Raw genomic sequence first — 21,934 nt, forward strand, 5'->3', positions numbered from 1 at the left:
TCTAGTTTATCAACTAATCCTTTGCTGATACAGTGTGATTTTACCATTGTACAAGCATGTGCAGTTAAACCAGATTTTAAAGCCACATTCACTAAAACCTGCCTAAGTCAACATTTTAAGTCCACATTATAAATTGATATATTAGGTTTTAGACATATCATCAATTATTATGTCCCAAAATATGGATATCAAAATGTTGACTGATGAAATTCTGTTTAGTGGCTTGAGGAAAGGTAAAAAGAGAATATGGAACATTTCAACGTCTAATATGCAACATCTGCTTCACGGTTTGTTCATGACAGTCCAGATATCACACTCTAACAGAAACAATAGAAACAAAAAGACAGTAACTAGATGCCAGGTGCTTCTGACTTAAGAGAGTGAAACTGAACCCTTTTCCAATTTAAGCATCTTTCTTTATCAAGCAACGATGATCCAATTGGTCTGAACAGCTGTTTACTTCATGATACATTGTGGTCTAAGAGATACAGACTGACCAGAAATCATAATGCATTATGTAACATGCTTATCCTTAAATGAAACAGTGTGTCCTTTAACTTAACATGCAAAACATCACAGGAGGTTTATTTTACTTAATTATGACACCAACATTCTCCCCTTCCCAATCATCCCTTAAAAATTGTAATTTGCAGTGCAGGATTTTTTTAAACCAATTAATATTTGGCGGTACAGAACTTGAGTATTGTCAAAACAAACAAAAATGCACTTTGTTGAAGCTTCTTGACTTGCATTCATCAGGTCAATGCATGTTTTTCTTGTAAATTGTTCTGATTAATGCAAGGCAAAAAGCTTTGACAAAATGTTCTTTTCTTCAGCATTGTTTAAACCAGGTCATAGCAGACCAAACCATTAGCAATAAGCAATGTAAGTTTGTCTGTCTTGATTAGCAATTATGAAATTAGGTGAGTCTGGGTGATTAATTAGAGCTATTGATTTAAAGTACAAACAATGTTACTATGTGAACACTACATTTCTCTGAACAGAAAATATCTAATCCTCTAGAGTCTCCTTCACCTTCTTCCTTGCTCAAGTTCTGTCACTGTGGCTCTGCTACCAGAGCATAAACTCTGCTCACTTAGAACTCATTTGTGTGCCCAAAGGATTCAGTGTGTGCAAACCTTATATCAATATGCCATGTAGCATGTGGTAATGCTCAATGCACAAAATAACTGGTTACCTTTCTCAAATCAATCTCTTAATTATAGGTTTAATTCCTGCTTTCCTCCTTGGCCAACAATACCATTGCTCAAAGTGAAAGCACCTCTCCAAGAATGCTCAGATGATAAAAGCTTCCTGTAGTTGATTTATACAGACCAGGAAAACGTCCAGGTTCACTTTCTTGCCTTTCCCTGAACTACCAACTCAACTGGATACACTACAGAGAGAGAAAAGAAAAATCACTAAGAGTCTCTCTCAATCACTACAGGAAGACAGGAAGTGAAGTAGGCTATTCAGGCTTTCAAGTCTATTCAATTGGTCAATCAGATTACAGCTGATCTCTCACATGCTTTTATTTCATCATTTTAAAAGAACTATCAATCTCAGTATTAAAAATTTCAATTCACCAGTATCCAAGACAGACTGAGTTCCATGATGTCATGTGTGAAAAATGGTTCCCAATTTCATCTGTTCGGCCTAACTTGAATTTTAAGATTATACACTCTTGCTCTGGATGCCCCACCAGATAGATATTTAACATTTTAAACACATTGATTAAATCAACCTTTACCTTTCTAAATGGAAAAGAATGCAAGTCAATTATATGAAACTTGCTTCATAATTTATCCACTGATGACCTTATATAATACTGGTGACTCTGCACTGTACTCCTTCTAAAATCAAATGTATTTTTCTTGAAGTTCTGTACCCAAAACTGAATTCAGTACTCCAGATGGGACATGGCCAAAATACTACTGAAATATTATTTTTCTGCTTTGATTTCTAATCCAGCAAACTATCTCCTGAGGAAAGATGACTCAACCTGAAACATAACTCTAATTTCTCTCTACAGATGCTGCCAAACAAGCTGAGCTTTTCCAGCAACTACTGTTTTTGTTTCTGATTTCCAGCATCCGCAGTGCTTTTGGCTTTTAAAAACTATTGTCTCTACTCTGCCACACTGCAAACTGAGTGCGTTCAGCTATGTGCACAGATTGAGGAAGCTGACTTGTCCTCCATATAGCAGGGAAGGTTAATGGGAGGGTTAGATATGTTAAAATTACAAGCAGAAGTTTTGATACAGCAAAAAGGGGTGAAAATCATCTAGCAAGTGGACCAGCATCCAAAAACTACAAATTGAAAATAATTGGCAAAAAGAACTAGAGGTATATGAGGAGAAATCTCTGAAGAGAAGATTGCTAAGATATGCAACATATTACCTTAAATTGTGGTGGAATCAGACTCCTTAGTTACTAGTCAAAATGTATTTTGACATCTATTTGTAGCAGACTAGTTTACAGCATTGTGAAGAAAAGGTTTGGAAGTAGGACAAACTGAACTGGTCCTTCAGAGTCAGAAAAGGCACAACAGGCCAAATGGCCCTCTGCAGTAAGATTTTCTGGTTCTGTGAGTTGAATCATCCCTTTTGCTGCTTCCATTGCAATGAGCTATCTCAACACAACGCAGATTTTCTTAACAGTATTCGGAACCCTCCAACCACAAGAGAACCTCATCTTCCGCCTAGGAACCCTCCAACCACAAGGGATGAATTCAGATTTCTCCAGTTTCCTCATTTCCTCTCCCCCCACTTTGTCTCAGTCCCAACCCTCAAACTCAGCACCACCTTCCTAACCTGCAATCTTCTTCCTGACCTCTCCGCCCCCAACCCCACTCCGGCCTATCACCCTCATCTTATCACCCTCACCTTAACCTCCTTCCACCTTCGCATTTCCAATGCCCCTCCCCCAAGTCCCTCCTCCCTACCTTTTATCTTAGCCTGCTTGGCACACTTTCCTCATTCCTGAAGAAGGGCTCACGCCTGAAACGTCGATTCTCCTGCTCCTTGGATGCTGCCTGACCTGCTGCGCTTTTCCAGCAGCACATTTTCAACTCAGATTTTCTTAACAGCCATGCTGAGTTTACCATTTACCAAATCTATTGACAAAAGCTTAGAAATAAAAAACATTCATTAAGACTAGAGAGATTGTTACAATATAATTTAGTCAAGTTACTACCACTGCAATGTTGATCGTGAGGGACCCATTGCTAGTCCACTTGTGGCAAATCAAGGAAAGTCAAATGGATTTTAACTCAACTACTAGAAAATCAACATCCAGTATGTGTACTTTACCTACTGAATTGTTGCTAATATTATATCCTATTTTCCCTCAAGTGGGTTATTTCATGCTCTTGTACAGTTCCATAGATGATTCCCACCAGAACCTCAGCCAACTCTCTATTCTTCCCAAATGATCCCAGTTAGAATGCAATTCAACCTCAGGAGAGTACTGAAGCAAACACAATGCTGTTCTCCCCTTCATTCATAGATTTTTCAAATCAACCTAATCAGAGATGTTATTTCAATTGGTGGGACTTGAACCCAGGCTACCTGACTCAGAGGTAGGGGCAGTCTTACTGCACCACAAGATTCGATCCATTGCATGCATACACACTTTCTAAAACATGTCTCTGAATACTGATCAGGTGTATCAGGAATCCCTTGTTATTTTATGCTCTTCCTTAGTTTAGTGCACTGAGATCAACTGCGGAGGTGAAATCATTCAGTACACACTAAGGTTAGAACTGGAATCTCTCAGTTCTTTGAAATTGTGCATCATATTAAACTATTTGGATTAGTTTTAGTTGATACTTGAACTCCCTCACCCTTAAGCGCATTGCATCATAGGATTATTCAACCAAACATTGTTAGTTACTAGATGCAAAATTGTACCAAAATTTTGAGCTCTAAATTAACATCAAAGAATTCTAAATTCTGATAAATGTCCAGTTCCAGACTAGAGAGTCCATTCTTTATTTTATTCATTAACAGAATGTGAGCACTGCTAATAATAGCATACTTTGCAAATGCTATGCACAGTGGTAGAGAAAGTGGACATTTAAAATAGCAGCTAGGGATCTTATCAACTGAGCTCCTGGTGTTGAGCCTTGGGGTGCTGTTAAATTTTCACTCATTCAAGCAAATGAATCATCCATATTCCTCACTTGGGCCCTGTAGATGGTGAAATGTCTTTGGGAGTCAGGAGGTGAGTTACTCACTGCACAAGTTCAAGTCTCTGATTTTCTCTTGTAGCCACATTGCTTATAGGGTTGGTCCAGTTTATTCACTGGTCAATAATAGCCCTTAGGATGTTGATAATGGAGTATCTAGCAATTGCATGTACCATTGTATATCAGTGCAAGGTGTTGAGACTTTCCTTGTTGGAGATGATGATTGCCTGGCACTCGGCTGAAACTGAACCTTATCAAGGTCTTGCTGCAGGCATGCGCAGACTACCTTAGTTGACGTTGGCTACAATGTACTGTTCCCCACAACCAAACAGCTCACTGACACACATAATCCCTCAGTTATGTGAAGATGGCCACCTGACAAGCACCACTGTAACCTGCAAAAGGTTAGTTCTTTCAAGAGAGGAGAGACAATAATTATGGAAATTGGTAGGAGTTGGAAAGTGTGTCTTGGTTATTTGCAATTGGTTCTGAATGAATATTGATTATTAATACAGTAACCCTTGGAAGATTTAATTATGCAAATATATTTTAGCATTAAAACACAAATTTGAATTGAAGACCAAATCATTTGTATTGTCCTCATCAACAGCAATACATTTACTATGGCCAAATTAGTCAGGTTTTGTTTTTATTGAGGTTCTAGGACCTTTTGGAGATTGGATTCGGTTGTATGTATTAATGATGTTGCTGCTTAATGATGATTGAGAAAATCATTTTTTAAAACTATATAACTGGATTCACCGTGAAGTATCGGTATTTTGGAAATTGTAATTCATTAGGTTCAAGCACTCTCTGAAAACTCTGATCAGTGACCCATCTAATTGTGCTTAGTCTTCGTTTTCTAAAAAAAACTCGACGATCTCTGGCTCAGTCTGAATTATACTTATCCAGTCTTCACCAGTATCTTTTTTTTATTATTTAGCAATTTTATAATTCTAATCTAGATCTCGCCAAGAGTGTAACTATGGGCAATTCCCGGGCTGGAAGGATTGCATTTCCATCAAGAGTGATGGCCCATATTCATCTGACCGCGAGTAACTCCCGATCCCTGAACTCGAGTAACCTCGGTCTTCTGCCAAGAAACCAGGGGTTGCTTCCGCACCTTAAAGATCAAGATTTTCCACCAAAAAAAAACTCGCGCAAGACCATTTGCGCCGGGGAAGATAAGGTTCTTGGAGATGCCTGTGAGTGGTGAATAGCAATAGCGAGGAGTATTCCAAAGCTCACATCGATAAACAGATCACAAAGAACAGCAACAGCGCACGGGAAATGCATCCGTACATGAGTGCATTCTGACTTCACATACAGCCTGCGCTCTCTGAGCGAATGCAAGCGGGCAATCGAGCTGCTGGATTGAATTGTTGTTTAAAGGTGATTTCCTTACCGTGGCGTCCTCTCCGGCAAAGTGACTGATAACCCGTATCCCTCCGGGGTGCTTTAGGGCCCAGTTAGTCACGTTATACACTTTCCTATCAATCACAAGCCACTTGTCCGTCTTGCTATTGTGCTTCTGAATCTCTTCCCAAGTGTAATGCGTTAACATTTTCTCACAGCCCCCTTCTTCCTCCCCCTTCTCTCCTCCTTTCCCCATCTCTCCTTCCTTCACGTTCTTCTCTCCCTCTACCTGCCCTCTTGGCTTTAGCAGTTCATCTTATATTTCCAGCCCGCCCAGCAAGATCCTACAAGAATTAACCATTAATACGATGCTGTATCCTAGGAGATCAGCAGAGTTTTTGCACCAATCAAGTGGCTCTGCCGCTGCCCTCGACGGCAAGCATTGGTTCAATCCGGATCTTTCGAACGGTATGGGGGCTGATCCTTTCATAAAAGCGTTCATGACAACCTCAGTCCGATGGGGTTGCAGCCAAAACGTCTCGTTGGGAGTTTGATTCCCGAAATGGACACATTGCCAACTTCTGTGAGCCAGTCCCTTCGTACTCTGTTAGACTCGCGGCACTGAATTCAGAGTCTCACTGATAATTCCTCCAGTTCGCTGGCACCCAGCTGCTTTGCGAAGCCGCCGATACCACTTATTGTAATCCATCGTCCTCGCACCAAACAGCACTCAGAAACTCCTCCCCGCCTGCACCATCCTCTCTCCTCCTGAAACCCTGCTCCCTCGGGGCTCCCGATCATCTCTTGGCCAGCTTAATGCAGCACAAGACACTGGGAAAAAAAAATCAGAGAAGGTTGCTCATTCAAGTTATTTTGAACTTGCTAATATTTTGATGAGGGACTGCGATTTTAAACATAAACAGAAGTTGCTGGAAAAGCCCAGCAGGTCCGGCAGCATCTGTGCAGAGAAATCAGAGTTATCGTTTCAGAAACGGTGGCACTTCCTCAGAACTGTTTCACTGCACAAATGCTACCAGACCTGCTGAGCTTTTCCAGCAACTTCCGTTTTCGTTTCTGATTTACAGCATGGGTATTTCTTTCGGCGCTTTTAAATATATTGGCTTCTTTTCTCCTTTTGGTGGCTCACTGGTTCGCTCACTCCCTCAAGCGCTGGGGACCCTGGTTCGTTTCCATCTTCGGGCGATTGTCTGCGTGGAGTTTGCAAATTCTTCCCGTGTCTGCGTGGGTTTCCTCCCACAATCCAGGGTCTGCAGGCTAGGTGGATTAGCCATGGGAAATGCAGGGGTATAAGGATTGGGTGGGATGCTGTTCAAGGCAGAAGTGGGTACTGCAGCTGCCGAGATTAGAGTGGTGCTGGAAAAGCACAGCAGGTCAGGCAGCATCTTAGGAGCAGGAAAATCGAAGTTTCAGGCAAAAGTCCTTCATCAGGAATTCTTATGAATGGCTTTTGCTCGAAACGTCAATTTTCCTGATCCTTGGATGCTGCCTGACCTGCTGTGCTTTATCAGCACCACTCTAATTTTGGGATGCTCTTTAGACAATCGGTGTGGAGTTGATGGGCCAAATGGCCTGCTTCCACACTGGAGGGATTCTATGATTTGATCAGATTTGAAGAGCGATACTTATCAGTATGGCTAGTGGCTTGAAATATAGCACCTTCCACATAATTCCACATCTGATGCATTACTTTCAAAAACAATGGTTGTTTTATGAAGATTCACTAAGCAACATTCCACAAAAGAAAAACAAAGATTGTTTTTGATGCTCAGCGCAAAGTGTTGGCACTTATTTCCTCTCCACTTTCAAGTGTATCACTGATACAACATTGTTTAATGTCTCATCCACAAGACTTTTCTCTTAAAAGATGCAGCAATATCTCTGTACAGTATTGACAGTGCAGCCTAGAAGGTCATCATTCAACTGATGAATAAGCAAATGGAGCAGACATTAGTTCAATGAAGCAATTCCATTAATTGATTATTAATATACAACGGCTCCGTTTATAAGGAGTGGAAAGGAAAATGTTATACCACAAAATGGTAAGACTATAAGGCTATACCTGCACGTTATGCACACCCTAGTCCTTCTGAATACAAATATTTCCCACTCTCTTACTAATCAAAAGTTCTTTGTTTTTAAAAAACAAACCAAAGTGTCACACTTTGCCACTTTGCATTTCACTGGATATGTTCTTTCCCACACAAACCAACCTGTCTACATTTCTCTACTCTCTTGATGTATTTCCCACACCACACACTTTCCTAATTAACTTTGTATTAGTAAAATCTGGATACACAACACTCAGTAACCTCACAAGTTATTAAAATAGATTGTAAATATTTCAAGCACTTGTACTGATCCAGTAGTACTTGTTGATCACAACCCGCAAAATTGAACATTTCCCTTGTATTCCTACCCTGTTTTCTATTAACTACTCCTCAACCTATTCTAATATATTGGTCCCAGTTTTGAGTCCTAATTTTGCATAATAATGTCTTATGTGGCACATTATTAAATGCTTTTAGAAAATACAAATGCATAATTGCCCTTATCCATCTTACCAGCTACACTCTCAAAATAAAACTTGTAACGGATCTGTCAAACATAGTTTCCCTAAATAGATGTTCACTCCAATTGATCATATTATTATTTTCTAAGTGTTCCATTATCACATCTCAACATGGATTTTGTTAACTACGTCTGTTAAGGTAACTGGTTTGTATGTGCCCATTTGCTTTCTTAAAAACTCGAATTATGTTTACTACATTCCAATCCTTGGAAACTGTTCCAGGAGCACAGACATTGACCATTTGGTTTCTCAAACCTGCCCCACTATTTAAAAAGATTGACACTGACCAAACTGAGGGCACATTTGTCTTATTTGAGCTACCCACCCTAAGCTGTTCTTCTGCCCAGATGCTTTACCCTTACCTGTTGTATTCCTCTTCCCTACTTTATTCATTATCATTGTTTAGTTTTCCCTTTATCTTTAATGTCTAAAGCACAGTTTTCCAATGTTACCCTTTCCAATTTCTTTTGTTTTCAAAATACTATTTAAGAAAGAGATTGCTGATCTGTTAGCCAGGGAAACCAGCCCCAGCCTATTTAACCTTTCCCTGTAGCTCAAATCCTCCAACCCTGGCAACATCTAAATCTTTTCTGAAACCTTTCAAGCTTCACAACATCCTTCCGGTAGGAAGGAGAACAGAACTGCACACAATATTCCAACAGTGGCCTAACCAATGTCCTGCACAGCCGCAACATGACCACCCAACTCCTGTACTCAATACTCTGACCAATAAAGGAAAGCATACTAAATGCCTTCTTCACTATCCTATCTACCTGTGACTGTACTTCCAAGGAGCAATGAACCTGCACTCCAAGGTCTCTTTGTTCAGCAACACTCCCAAGGACCTTACCATTTAGTGTATAAGTCCTGCTAAGATTTGCTTTCCCAAAATGCAGCACCTCGCATTTATTTGGATTAAACTCCATCTACCGCTCCTCAGCCCATTGACCCATCTGATCTAGGTTTTGTTGTAATCTGAGATAACTTTCTTTGCTGTCCACTATGCCTTCAATTTTGGAGTCATCTGCAAACTTACTAACCATACCTTTTCATCTAAGGAATTCACCATTTACTATTTTAAATTTTTATGACCAATTTATTTATCTTGTCCAATCAGACATGGTACCAGCTAACTGGGTGGATATCATCCCAATGCTAAAATCCCTTCTTTCCCCAGTAACAGTGTCAGGGACCCCTCTTTCTCATACCACTCCTTCACCCATCTCTGTAATCATTTGTCCTTGTATGAATTTGTGTGTGACTAGGGTAATAATCCAGAGATTATAACCCTTCCTAGGAGCAGGAGTAAGTAGGACATTTGGACCTTCAATCTTGCTCTGCCATTCAATATGATCCTATTTTTCAGGGCCACCTTCCTGCTTTTTCTCTATATTCTTGATGCTTTTCAAAGCTAATAAATGGTCAATCTGTTCTCCATTTTAGAGCCTATTTCCCAGCACTTTCCAAACAGGACCCCTTGCCAACTCTCCCTAAAGTACAGACCCCAACATGGATCAAAAATACTTCTCAAATATCCTTTCCTTCCAGTTCAGGATGTCCCAGTTCTGTGAGACTTCCTATTTGCTGAACACAGTCTTTCCCTAATTATTGAAAACGTGTCTATTGCCACATGTTTTGAATCCTTCTTCCCCCTTCAGAGAGCTGCCTGCTCCATAGTGCCAAGGACTGCATGCTGGCTGTCCTACTGACAGTTTTTATCTTCATCCTCCTACTTGTATGAAACCTGTTACATCTCTAAACTTTTCCAGTTCTGACAAAAGGTCATTTATTTGAAACATTAACAATGTTTCTTTCTCCAGGGATCCCACCAGATCTGTTGAGTATTTTTAGTGTTTTCCGTCTTACAGCACGTGGAGTGCTTCACTTTTTTTTGTATCAGTGACAGTGAAATTGTGATATAGATTGATCAATGGGTCAGACAGGTACAGAGGAAAGAGGCAAAGAAAAGTCAAGGGTGTGGGGGTGGGTGTTCATGAAGATGGAGCAGTGAATGGGTGTGAGGGAGTGAGTGTGAGGAAGGGAGTAAAGGGAGGGTGTGGTGAGAAGAGATTGAGGGTAATTAAGGATGATAATGGAACTGCTTGCAAAGGGATGATAGGGTAACAGTAGGGATTTCTTCAATCTAGATGTAGTGATTTAATGACATTTCTTACAGAGATACTACTCAGGATTTGTTACTTTGTTGCAAGATCCATTCTCAACATTTGATCACGAATTGTGCCATAATCCTTCAGTAGCAGAATCTTCAAACAACTGACCAAAGTTGAGAGTCAGTGTTTGAACAATTGATTCATTCTCTGATTCAATCAAATAAATCTGTTGCTTGGATTTGACATAGCAGGGGCACATAGTGTTAGTTAACCCCAGCTTGGGAATTTGATTTTAGATTAGATTACAGTGTGGAAACAGGCCCTTCGGCCCAACAAGTCCACACCGACCCGCCGAAGCGAAACCCACCCATACTCCTACATTTACCCCTTACCTAACACTACAGGCAATTTAGTATGGCCAATTCACCTGACCCTGCACATCTTTGGATGGTGGGAGGAAACCGGAGCACCCGGAGGAAACCCACGCAGACACGGGGAGAACATGCAAACTCCACACAGTCAGTCGCCTGAGGCAGGAATTGAACCCGGGTCTCTGGCGCTGTGAGGCAGCAGTGCTAACCACTGTGCCACCGTGCCGCCCACGGCAAAACTGCTAAGAATTTGGCAAAACTGCTAAGGATGAAATATGCTTGTGCAAGAACAGTGCTGCATTCTACAGATTATCAGAGATGGAAACACGATACAGGTGATAGGGAGTTCTTGTTTTTTGGTAGGCAATTGTATGTATCAATTTATTAAAAGGCACAGTGGCTCAATGGTTAGCATTGTTCCTCACAGCACCAGGGACCTGGGTTCGATTCCAGCTTCAGGGTCTCCCCATGTCTGTGTGGGTTTTCTCCAGGTGCTCTGGTTTCCTCCCACAGTCCTAAAGTTTGCAGGTTAGATGAATTGGCAATGCTAAATTGCCCAGGGATGTGTGGTTGGATGCATTAGTCAAGAGAAATGTAAAGTAATAGGGGAGGGAATGGGTCTGGGTGGGATACTCTTCAGAGGGTCAGTGTGGACTTGTTGGCCAAATGGCCTGTTTCCACACTGTAGGGATTCTATGACAATGTCCTCAGTCAAGGATCATTGTCTAGTGCAAGTCTCTAGAAGGGGAGTTGCAGTCAGCCATATCTGTCACAATGGTAATAATAAGAAAGAGTATAGCTGGAGCAAGTCAGCATATAAACAGTACAGTGGATCAATCCTCCAAGAAGAAGAAAACCATGGTTCACATGGCTGAGATAATCACTGAATTCTGATTAGTAGATTGTCTAATAGAGGAATTTTCCAATGCTGCTTATCATCCATGCTGTTGCTTTGCTAGTCACTGGAAGTCAGAAATAAATGCTGAAATATATATGTAGTGTGTCTGATACAATAAGTCTGAACCAAAGAGTAAAAAGTGAGGAAAGTCCAACAAAAACCATAGGAGTAGTTTGTAAGGCTGAAACGCTGCAAGGGAGCAGAGAATTGTTCAGGGAACTATATTAAGCAAGCTATTGGGTGATGATAATATGCACTGTTTGGTGACATCACAACATAAAAATTGAGACATGATGAGATTATGGTTGCACGCTTTCAGTGTAGTGAGGTTCTTTCATATGCATGGCTGGCTTTAGAATAGAGAATTTGGCAATAACTTAGTTCAGCACATTACGACAAATTTTCATGGGAAGGGTGAACTAGGCACTCACAGAGAAAGGGTATAGGGATCATGATGCTTGATTAACTTATGTCTGTTCCCTTGTCATTGCAATCAGTGTTAAAAAAAAAGTGCTGCCCGTAGCTTTTTACAATTGTAGCCAACAGTAAACAATGCTATCCATTGATTACAGGAATCTGCACTGGGCCTGATATAATGAGTTGCTACACTACTTATAGTGAGCCTACACTTCCTAAAGGAAATTATAGCTTCAAGCATTGGTGCAAGTTATTTAGAAACTGAATCTGTACTGTTATACTTTGAGGAACTTGTGAGACAACATGCACTGCATTGGTGGAAGAGGTGGAGGGAAGGAGGGACATCTTGCATCTGCAGGAGACTGGAGGCACTCCAGGTAGATGTTCAGGAGACATTTGTACAACAAGGTGCAGAGACCAATGCCACAACTATTACATCAAAGACAAGGCTGCAGTGCAGCAAAGAAATTAAGGATCCAACACAAGTTGTAAAGATAAGTGAGTTCATGTTCAAATGGCATATTCTATTTCGGGGCCATTAGCCTGATCCTGCTGTTTAACTAACCACACACTCTTCTCTACAAATAATCTCTATCAATCAGGACTCAATCCTCAAAGTTTTATGAATTACCTGAGTCTCACTGAGTCCTTTGCAAACACCACAACTACAGCTCTCAGCCTTGTCCTCTGCACATATACAACATAACACTTTCTTTTGGTACCTCCTCTTACCACGTTTGTTATTTATATTCCTATTAGATATATTTGGTTTACTTCTTGTGTTGGTTGATCAGTCTTTTTTCTACTTTCTCTTTGCCTTCTTATTTCCCATTTCACTTCCTCTTTGAACATTTTTAAGTTTAAAGTGATTCTCACTTGTTTTATCTCTGTGACATCTGTATTACAGCCCAGTTTTATACTTTATTGTATTCTCTAGCCTGGACTTATATCTTTGACCATAAGAAGCAGGAACAGGACTACAGTGTTCGGATCCTTGGGCTTGCTCTGCTATTCAATAGGATTGTGGCTGATGTGACAGTCCTCACATTCACTTTCCTGCTTTTTCCCATAGCCCTTGATTCCTCAACTGATCAAGAATTTCTGTATCTGATTCTTAAATATATATAAAGCCTTATTCCATAGATCTCAATGACAAGGAGTTCCAAAGGCTCATAGCCCTCAGAGAATAAATTCTTCTTGTCTCAGCCTTAAAATGGTGCCCCTTTATTCTGAGTCCTCTGGATCTAGACTCTTCTATAAGGGGAAGCTTCCTTTCAGCATTAACCATGTCAAGCCCCTTAAGAATATGTTTCAATGAGATTACCTCTCATTCTTCTGAACTCCAGTGAGTGCAGTCTCAAATCTGTTTAACCTTTGCTCACAAGATAGTCCCTGCATACCAGAGGTCATCCTAGTGACTCTTCTCTCAACTGCCTCCAATGAAATAATACTTTCCTTAAATAAGGGACCAAAATTACTTACAGTTCTCCAGCTGTGATCTCACCAGCACCTTCTGCAATTGCAGTAAGATTTCACTACACTTATATTCCAACTCCATTGAAATAATGAAAAACATTCCATTTATTTTTTGGACAACTGAGCAATTCCCCAGCACTGAAATCACCATGACTTTTTCAAAAATCTATTCAAACACTAACCAGCCAACATTCCATTAGCCTTCCTGATTACCTGTTGCACCTGTTGTTATCTTTCTGTTTCATGGACAAGTACCACCTCCACCCCCCACAACACTCCTCCCACCCCTCTGTGTTTCAGCTTTCTGCAGTTTTTCTCCATTTAAGTAATACTGTTCTTTTGTTCTCCCATCAAAAATGAATAACTTCACATTTTTCCACATTATAATCTATTTGCCACCTTTTTTGCCCAACACCTAACCTTTCTGTAAACTGTTTTTATCTCCTCTCGACTTGCCTTTCCACCTAATTTTGTGTCATTTGCAAATTTGGCCACAGTGCATTCACTTCATTTCTTCAAGTCAACTGTAAACAGTTATCGTTTGAGCACTAATCCCTGTGAAACACCACTGGTTACAGTTTGCCACCTGAAAAAGAGCCCCTTATTCTCACACACTGTTTTCTGCCCATCAGCTAACTCGATTATAGCAGAACTATAATCTCTGCTAACTTAATTTACATCCCCTTCTTCAGCACTAGGAAACATTTTCTATAGGCCACTGACCCTAGATCTCAAGGTGCACCTGTCCAGATTATCCAGGTATTTCTGAGGCAGGACGGTGGCTGAATGATTAGCACTGCTCCCTCACAGTGCGAGGGTGCTCCAGTTTTGCCCCACAGCCCAAAGCAGGTCATGTTGCGGCTGTACAGGACATTGGTTAGGCCACTGTTGGAATATTGCATGCAATTCTGGTCTCTTTCCTATCGGAAAGATGTTGTGATACTTGAAAGGCTTCAGAAAAGATTTACAAGGATATTGCCAGGGTTGGAGGATTTGAGCTATAGGGAGAGGTTGAATAGGCTAGGGCTGTTTTCCCTGGAGCATCAGAGGCTGAGGGGTGACCTCCTAGAGGTTTATAAAATCATGAGGGACTTAGATAGGAGAAGTAGACAAAGTCTTTTCCCTGGGGTGGGGGAGTCTAGAACTAGACCCGAGTACCAAGGAGGCAGTGTCACCTGTAGTTGTACAGATCTGCCTATTGAATACTGATGTGTTCTTGATTTTCGTTCTTGCTGCTCCTATATAGCTGTACAACTATGATGTTGTGGACTTGACTCTGCTATCTCCCTAACCAGTATTCAGAATGAGATACTGATTGGAGCACTGCTGGACAACCTGCATGGTCCTTCTTCTTTGTCTGGAAGTCATCCATTCCCCCTTCGCCTACACATTCTTAGCTAGGAGGTAATCAGTGCCTGAATCATGTTATCCAAGTAGGGGTTTACCTCACAAATGCATCACAATGGTTCTAGCTGCTAATCAAGGTCCAAATTCCTAAGCTTGAACTGCTTCAGCTGACAGCACTCCTTGCATATGTCATTTTTCAGGACACTGCAGTGTTTTGGAGATTCCACATAAAACAGGATGTACATCTTTGAGCTCTGAGATGCCCTCTCATACCTAACTATACCTAGGAGAAATAAACTAAAGGCAGAAACATATGCCAACTATTCATGATTGTTATCCAGGTCTTGCTGCTTGGAGATATGGTCATCAACGAAACCAGCATCTACAGAAAAACAACACATTTGGACCAAATACTCAACTACAGAAGCAATTATCCCAACATCAACAAACGAAGCCGCATTAGGACATTATTTCAATGAGCCACCACACATTGCAACATCGAGGAACTATGAACAGCAGGAGAAAATTACCTATATGGCATGTTCAAAAACCCAATAAACACAGTCCACCAATTTCTCAGCAACAAACCTAAACAAGCAGACAAAACGTGCCCAGAAACCCTAGCCACTTTACTCTACATCAAAGGCATCTCGGAAAAGACTGCCAGACTACTCAGACCTCTTGGCGTCATAGTAGCCCACAAACCCACCAACACATTTAAACAGCAGCTAATGAACTTAAAAGACCCTATACAGACAACAAGCAAAATAAACATCATTTATAATTTTTATAACAAGATGGCATATGTTTTAAGGATATGCAGCTTTGTATAATTCCAGAAATAATCAGTAATTTATTACATTAGAAAGTTTCTCTTGACATGGATCACACCATGTAACTCAAAACAGAAACATTGTTTATAGTTTATAGTCTGTCTTATAAAATGAAAGGGGACTAAAAAAAATGAGAATTTATACATAAAGTTAAAATATAACATTTTTAATCTCTGAAGTCAAAGCCACGGGAAACCAAGCAGTTGATAATTTTGTAATAGAAACATTACCAATTCAGTAATTCATTGTGCTCTTTTCCATTTACTAGCAGATTTGCCTGGTTGAAAATGTGGATGTGCTCAGAAGGGTCTAATGTACACCAGGAGAAACTGGGGCTGCTATCAACAAGCAAAGCAGAAGGGCCAATAGGGCAGCAAGACCAGCAGTCACCTGGTGAAGGTCCACTGAAAAAGAAAACTAATTATACCACTGGCAGAGAATAACCTGCTGGGTGACAAAAACAAATACTTGAAAGAAACAAGGGTGATTGTAGGCTGCATGTTACTTGAGGAATAGAATGGTCTAATTGTTCTGCCATTGCACAAGGTGACACATGCCTATTTTCATCTTCAGCTACCATGTCCCTTGATGAGAAATAAGATGAAGAAGCACAACAAGCATTGGGTACATGGGCAAGGTACGTAAGTCTAAATGGAAACCTCAGATTCAATGTTAAATAAGTGAGACACTGGAGCTTGGGGATGAGCAGTGTGATACAAATAATGTTCTGGGATGGTCATGAGATGGATACAGGAAAAGAACTTGATCCCTGAAAACTAAACACCTTATTTTTGCTTCGGTGGTAGTTTTGTCCTACTCAATATGTTTTATCTACGTAATTCTAGAAAACATTGATAATTTTAGAAAATGAATCTTTAAAGCATTTAAATAGCATTTGTTAGTATAACAATCATTAAACATAGACAAAATACAGAGTTGTGTTTAACATCTATGTGCTGATATCACCATCAGTAAAATTCAGTCAGAAATTAATTAATGATATACTAATAAAATAAAACTGAGTTTGTCCTTCTGTATATATGTCTTGAGGCTAAGAATTCCTATCCTGTTATTCTACACCAATAGAATGTCTTTTTTTCTCTTTCATTTACTCCATTTACCAAACAGTGATCCAATTCTCTCTTCATTTGCTTCTCACTCTTTTCCTGAATTATAAGTTTGATTTAATAGCAGTCAGTCATGATACATGGCCAGTCTAATAATAGCACTAATTAAATGCATTACCATCATAGACATGGGACCAACCCAGGTTGGAGTCAGGAAGAAACTTGAGTTTTCAATAATTTTCAGATTTCAAGGAGGCCAATAAGGTAAGGTTTCAGACTATAATGTTCATGTTTTGACAATTTGATATGGTCACGTTGTCAATTAAAGTCAGGCTTAAATATGACCTTACACAAAACTATACAAATTTATACTTAAATTGTCTGTCTGAAAGAGAAATTAGGGAGGAATATAGAAATTATGGAAGCACTATGCAATTAACTTCATGGGCAATTACATGGTTAGTAACCTCAAGTATAACTCAGCCACATAAACTAGAAAGCCCCTGGTCCAAGGTTCATGCTAACATCACTTAACTGAAACATGATTTGGAGATGCCGGTGTTGGACTGGGGTGTACCAAGTTAAAAATCACACAACACCAGGTTATAGTCCAACAGGTTTAATTGGAAGCACACTAGCTTTCGGAGCGATGTTCCTTCATCAGGTGATTGTGGAGGGCTCGATCGTAACACAGAATTTATAGCAAAAATTTGCAGTGTGATGTAACTGAAATTATACATTGAAAAATTGATTATTAAGCCTTTCATCTGTTAGAATACAGTGATAGTTTCACTTCTTTCATGTGTAAATCACAAAACCCTTTTTTTTTAAAGTTGCATTCTCAGGTTAGCTGTTAACAATAGTGATAGCTAGACAATATTTTGAAGGTGTTAGCCCCCTGTGTTCTCTGTCTATGACCTAATGTTTAGATTGATTCTAATCTAAAAAGTGAGATAACAGAGTTTTACATAAATTCATGCAGTTTTTGAGCTCAGAGTTCTACATGAATGTATGCAGTTTTTGAGCAAAGTGCAATGTAACTCTGCAAGTACAAATTCACCACACAAAATATATGTGTGCATGTGAGTCTTTGTCTGTCTGTGTGTGTGTGTCTGTCTGGGGTGGGGGTTGTGAGTGTGAGAAAGTGTGTATGTGTGTGCAGTGAGTGCAGAGTGTCTTAAGTTTGTGAGGGGGTGCATGTGTGAGTGTGGGAGTGTGTGTGTCTATAAGGGTGTGTGTCTATAAGGGTGTGTGTGGGTGTCTGTGTGCGCGTCTGTGTGTACCTGTGTCTGTATGTATGTGAGAGTGTGTGTGTGTGTAGGAATATGTGTGTGTGTGTGTGTAGTGCAATGGTGATCACCTGTAATGTGACATGAACCCAAGGTCCCGGTTGAGGCCCTCCCTATGGGTACCGAACTTAGCTATCAGCCTCTGCTTTCCTCTGCTGCCTGTCCCGAAGTCCACCTTGGAGGATGGTCACCCGAAGGTCCGAGGCTGAATGTCCTGGACCACTGAAGTGTTCCCCAACTGGGAGGGAACCCTCCTGTCTGTTGATTGTTGTGCGGTGCCCATTCATCCGTTGTCATAGCCTTTGCTCAGTTTCCCCAATGTACCATGCCTCCGGGTATCCTTGCCTGCAACGTATAAGATAGACAACGTTGGCTGAGTCACATGAGTACCTGCCATGTACAAGGTGGGAGGTGTTCCCACGTGTGATAGTGGTATCTATGTCCACAATCTGACACGTCTTGCAGAGTCCACCATGTCAGGGTTGTATGGAGTTGTCCTGAGAGCCGGGCAGTTTGCTACGAACAATGATCTGTTTGAGGTTTGGCGGTTGTTTGAAGGCAAGTAGTGGAGGTGTGGGGAAGGTCTTGGTGAGATTTACACATGAAAGAAGTGAAACTATCACTGTATTCTAACAGATGAAAGGCTTAACAGACAATCAATTTTTCAATGTATAATTTCAGTTACATCACACTGCAATTTTTTGCTATAAATTCTGTGTTACGATCAAGCCCTCCACAATCACCTGATGAAGGAGCGTCGCTCCGAAAGCTAGTGTGCTTCCAATTAAACCTGTTGGACTATAACCTGGTGTTGTGTGATTTTTAACTTTTAACTGAAACAATGTGGCTCAGTTTTTAGCATTCCTGAGTTAAGGAGAAGTGATCTTATTCTTGATAATTATCTAGTCATTATTTCAGAAAATGATCATTCGATTTGATTGTGATGACTTTCAGAATTAAGTTGACTGATAGTAAGGGGGAAATGCTGAACAGAGGGAAACAAGAGAATTTAAATGAGGTGCCTTGTAAATAACATTTGGAAAGCAGGAACAAGAGAATCACGCCATTTTCTTTATTTTAGTAATCACCAGCACGTTGTTAAAGAAAGGAATGCAGGGAGAACATTGTCATTTTAAACTCAGAAAAGTGACATTAGTAACTTCAAGCCTTAACGACGTCCTGCACTGTCTTGCAATGTGAGCCGAATCTGCCTCAATTTTGCCGTAAGAGCCTTTTAAAACATCACACCACAGGAAAATGCGTTTCGTTTATTTTGGCTTTTCATTTGTACATTTGTCACTTATTACTGCTGATTATCCCTTAAGCATGGATCTAATCCTGTATTTTGTCTCCGGTTGATTGCCCACCTTATTTGTCCATTTTTTTCCCCACCGTTGTGCTACCAGTCAAGCAACCTGTCAACGCCTTCCATGCAATTTGTGCATTAGTTCTCCCTTCCCCACCCCCACTTCTCCAAAGTGCATCCTTCTTTCCCCCCAACATTACTCAATGCCTGTCTTTGTTGAAGGGTTATCCACCTTAAACATTAAAATGTAGTTTTCTGTTTTTGATATACGGCATTTCATTTTGATATCAATTTCCAACGTTTAAACATGTTATTTTTCAATCACAAAACCTTGTGACCATAAGGGTCCTTTTGTTATCAGTTTTGTTCGATGGTGACTTTTGTCACTGATTTCTGATACCTGTAAAGCCGGGTTTTTTTTGGAATTTTCCTTTGACAAATTGGCCGGTGCGTTGAATTTACATTCTGAATCTTTGCCACGTTTCAGAGGAATGTGGAGAGATTAACTGAAGTCTTCTGCAAAAGTGAATAAGAAATAAATGAGTTGACTTCTCAATATTTATGTGCTGATGGAGGGGGGAGTTAAAGGCAGATCGTAGCCTTAAAGTCTTTGCATCTTGATCGTCCTGAAGAGCTAGTGGACTCAGTTTCCTCACAAACTGAGCCTTGTTTGATTCTTTTATGTTTGTTTGATATTAGTTGCCAGCAGCAGACAAAGAACCTCCATCCCTTCCCTCACCCTCTCGGTGAATCTGCTGTCCGTGCAGTGACCAATGAAAAAACCGCGTGAGGGGAGACCCGTTACCAGATGTTCCAATAGCATTTGGCATGTGGGGAATGGGCGCCTCCTTCAGCCAATAGAATGTGAACATGGTTTCATTACCGCCTCAGATATCCACCAATAGCAGCGTGGGAACCTGCAAGTGTGATTGACGGATTCATGAGCCAACCACTCTGGAATGTAGTTGTGATTGATGTGAACACTATCCAATGGATGGCGGTGGGGCGGGATCCCAGCGCCAGTTGCTGTATGTGGTTCTGAAATTGGGGAGAAAGCCAGGTACAGGGAGCGGCCTCGAGGGAGATGTAGACCGGGCTTCAGCGCATCACTCCCGGACTGAGATACGTGCCGGCCGGGGCAGTGAGGAAAGTGATGGAGTGTGGTCTGGACAGGTTCTTCACCTGGGAGGAGGTGCAGAAGCACTGTACCCGCAACGATCGCTGGCTGGTGATCCACAGAAAGATCTATGATATCTCGGAGTTCAGCAAAAGGCACCCGGGAGGCGCCCGAGTAATCGGGCACTACGCTGGGCAGGACGCTACGGTAAGATTGGAGCATTGACAGCAGTGAGGGTGAAAGAGTGAGGTCTCTCTCCAAGCAATCACTCAGCAGTAGGGAAAACGAAATGAGTGAGCGACAACCAGAGACCGACGAAATCTCAAATAGTACCACGCCAAGTTCCCGAGGATCTTTGTTTTAAAGCTGATGGAGTGGAGTTGCTTTGTTACTATTGATCCATGATCAGAGAGAGTGAGTAATGCAAGGAAAAAACACAGATCACTCATTGACATGTCATTGCAGAGTGTCCTTCACGTATTGGATCTTTCTGTAGGGCTCCAAGCAGGAAAGTTGCTTTATTATCAGACCGGCTTTGCTGTGATCTAAACCATAATGGGCAATATGCATTGACTAGCGAGTTCACGCTTAACAATAAACCCGAAATCATCTTCATTAAAGATCAGATGGTATGGCCAGCCCATTCCCTGCTGTCCAGAGAAAGCGAGGACTGCAGATGCTGGAGATCAGACTCACGAAGGGTCAAAAAGTGTGCTGCTGGAAAAGCACAGCCGGTTAGGTAGCATCCCAGGAGCAGGAGAGTCGACGTTTTGAGCGTAAGCTCTTCATCAGGAGTGGGGGAGGGGATGGTGGTCGTGGGGGGGAATGCCCAAGAGGACTGAGAGATAAATGTGAGGGGAGGTGGGGCTATGGGGGAAGGTAGCTGGGAATGCTTAGGTAGATGAAGGTGGGGGGTGATGGTGATAGGTCAGAGCAGGGGGTGGAGTGGATAGAAGATGGACAGGTTAGGTCCATGCCCCCCCACCAACCCACTGTCCACTCACGGCACCTTCCCTTGCCACCACAAGAGGTGTAAAACCTGCGCCCATCCAAGGCCCCAAACACTCCTTCCACATCCAGCAGAGATTTTCCTGCACCTCCACACACAGCATCCATTGTGTCTGTTGCTCCCGATGTGGTCTCCTCTACCCCCCACCTTCATCTCGGTAAAAACAAGGACTGCAGAGGCTGGAGATTAGAGTCAAGATTAGAGTGGTGCTGGAAAAGCACAGCAGGTCAGGCAGCATCCGAGGAGCAGGAAAATCGACGTTTTGGGCAAAAGCCCTTCATCCTCCACCTTCATCTACCCATCGCATTCCCAGTTACCTTCCCCCCCCATAGCCCCACCTCCCCTCCCATTTATCTCTCAGCCCTCTGGGGTATTCCCCACATTCCTGATGAGGAGCTTATGCTCAAAACATCGATTCTCCTGCTCCTCGGATGCTGCCTAACCAGATGTGCTTTTCCAGCAGCACACTTTTTGACCCTGTTTTCCGGAGGCAGACTTCACTGTCACAAACATTACTGATCAATGATTGAAGTAAGATTCATTTTGACTGACTGTCACA

The 21,934-nt window shown here is 41.4% G+C and overlaps 2 protein-coding genes across 6 annotated transcripts in view; one reads left to right on the forward strand and one right to left on the reverse strand.

The window, feature by feature from the left end:
* The window catches only part of fads2 (fatty acid desaturase 2), a 54,420-nt gene extending 48,283 nt beyond the window's left edge, over nucleotides 1-6,137 (reverse strand). The window contains exon 1 of one of the 2 annotated variants that reach the window (XM_043706021.2): nucleotides 5,594-6,137. In XM_043706021.2, the coding sequence (XP_043561956.1) occupies nucleotides 5,594-5,800 (207 nt within the window). In that variant the 5' untranslated portion in view covers nucleotides 5,801-6,137. The remainder of the gene's footprint in view (nucleotides 1-5,593) is intronic. The other variant, XM_043706019.2, reaches the window with a different exon arrangement.
* A 14,187-nt stretch (nucleotides 6,138-20,324) lies between these two features.
* Nucleotides 20,325-21,934, forward strand: part of LOC122557874 (acyl-CoA (8-3)-desaturase-like) — a 47,349-nt gene continuing 45,739 nt past the window's right edge. For all 4 annotated transcript variants that reach the window (XM_043706025.2, XM_043706023.2, XM_043706024.2 and 1 more), the window contains exon 1: nucleotides 20,325-20,573. In XM_043706025.2, the coding sequence (XP_043561960.1) occupies nucleotides 20,403-20,573 (171 nt within the window). In that variant the 5' untranslated portion in view covers nucleotides 20,325-20,402. The remainder of the gene's footprint in view (nucleotides 20,574-21,934) is intronic.

Source organism: Chiloscyllium plagiosum, unplaced genomic scaffold (assembly GCF_037043375.1).
Source record: "Chiloscyllium plagiosum isolate Xiang-an unplaced genomic scaffold, Cpla_swu_hap1 HiC_scaffold_18, whole genome shotgun sequence".
Taxonomy (NCBI): domain Eukaryota; kingdom Metazoa; phylum Chordata; class Chondrichthyes; order Orectolobiformes; family Hemiscylliidae; genus Chiloscyllium; species Chiloscyllium plagiosum.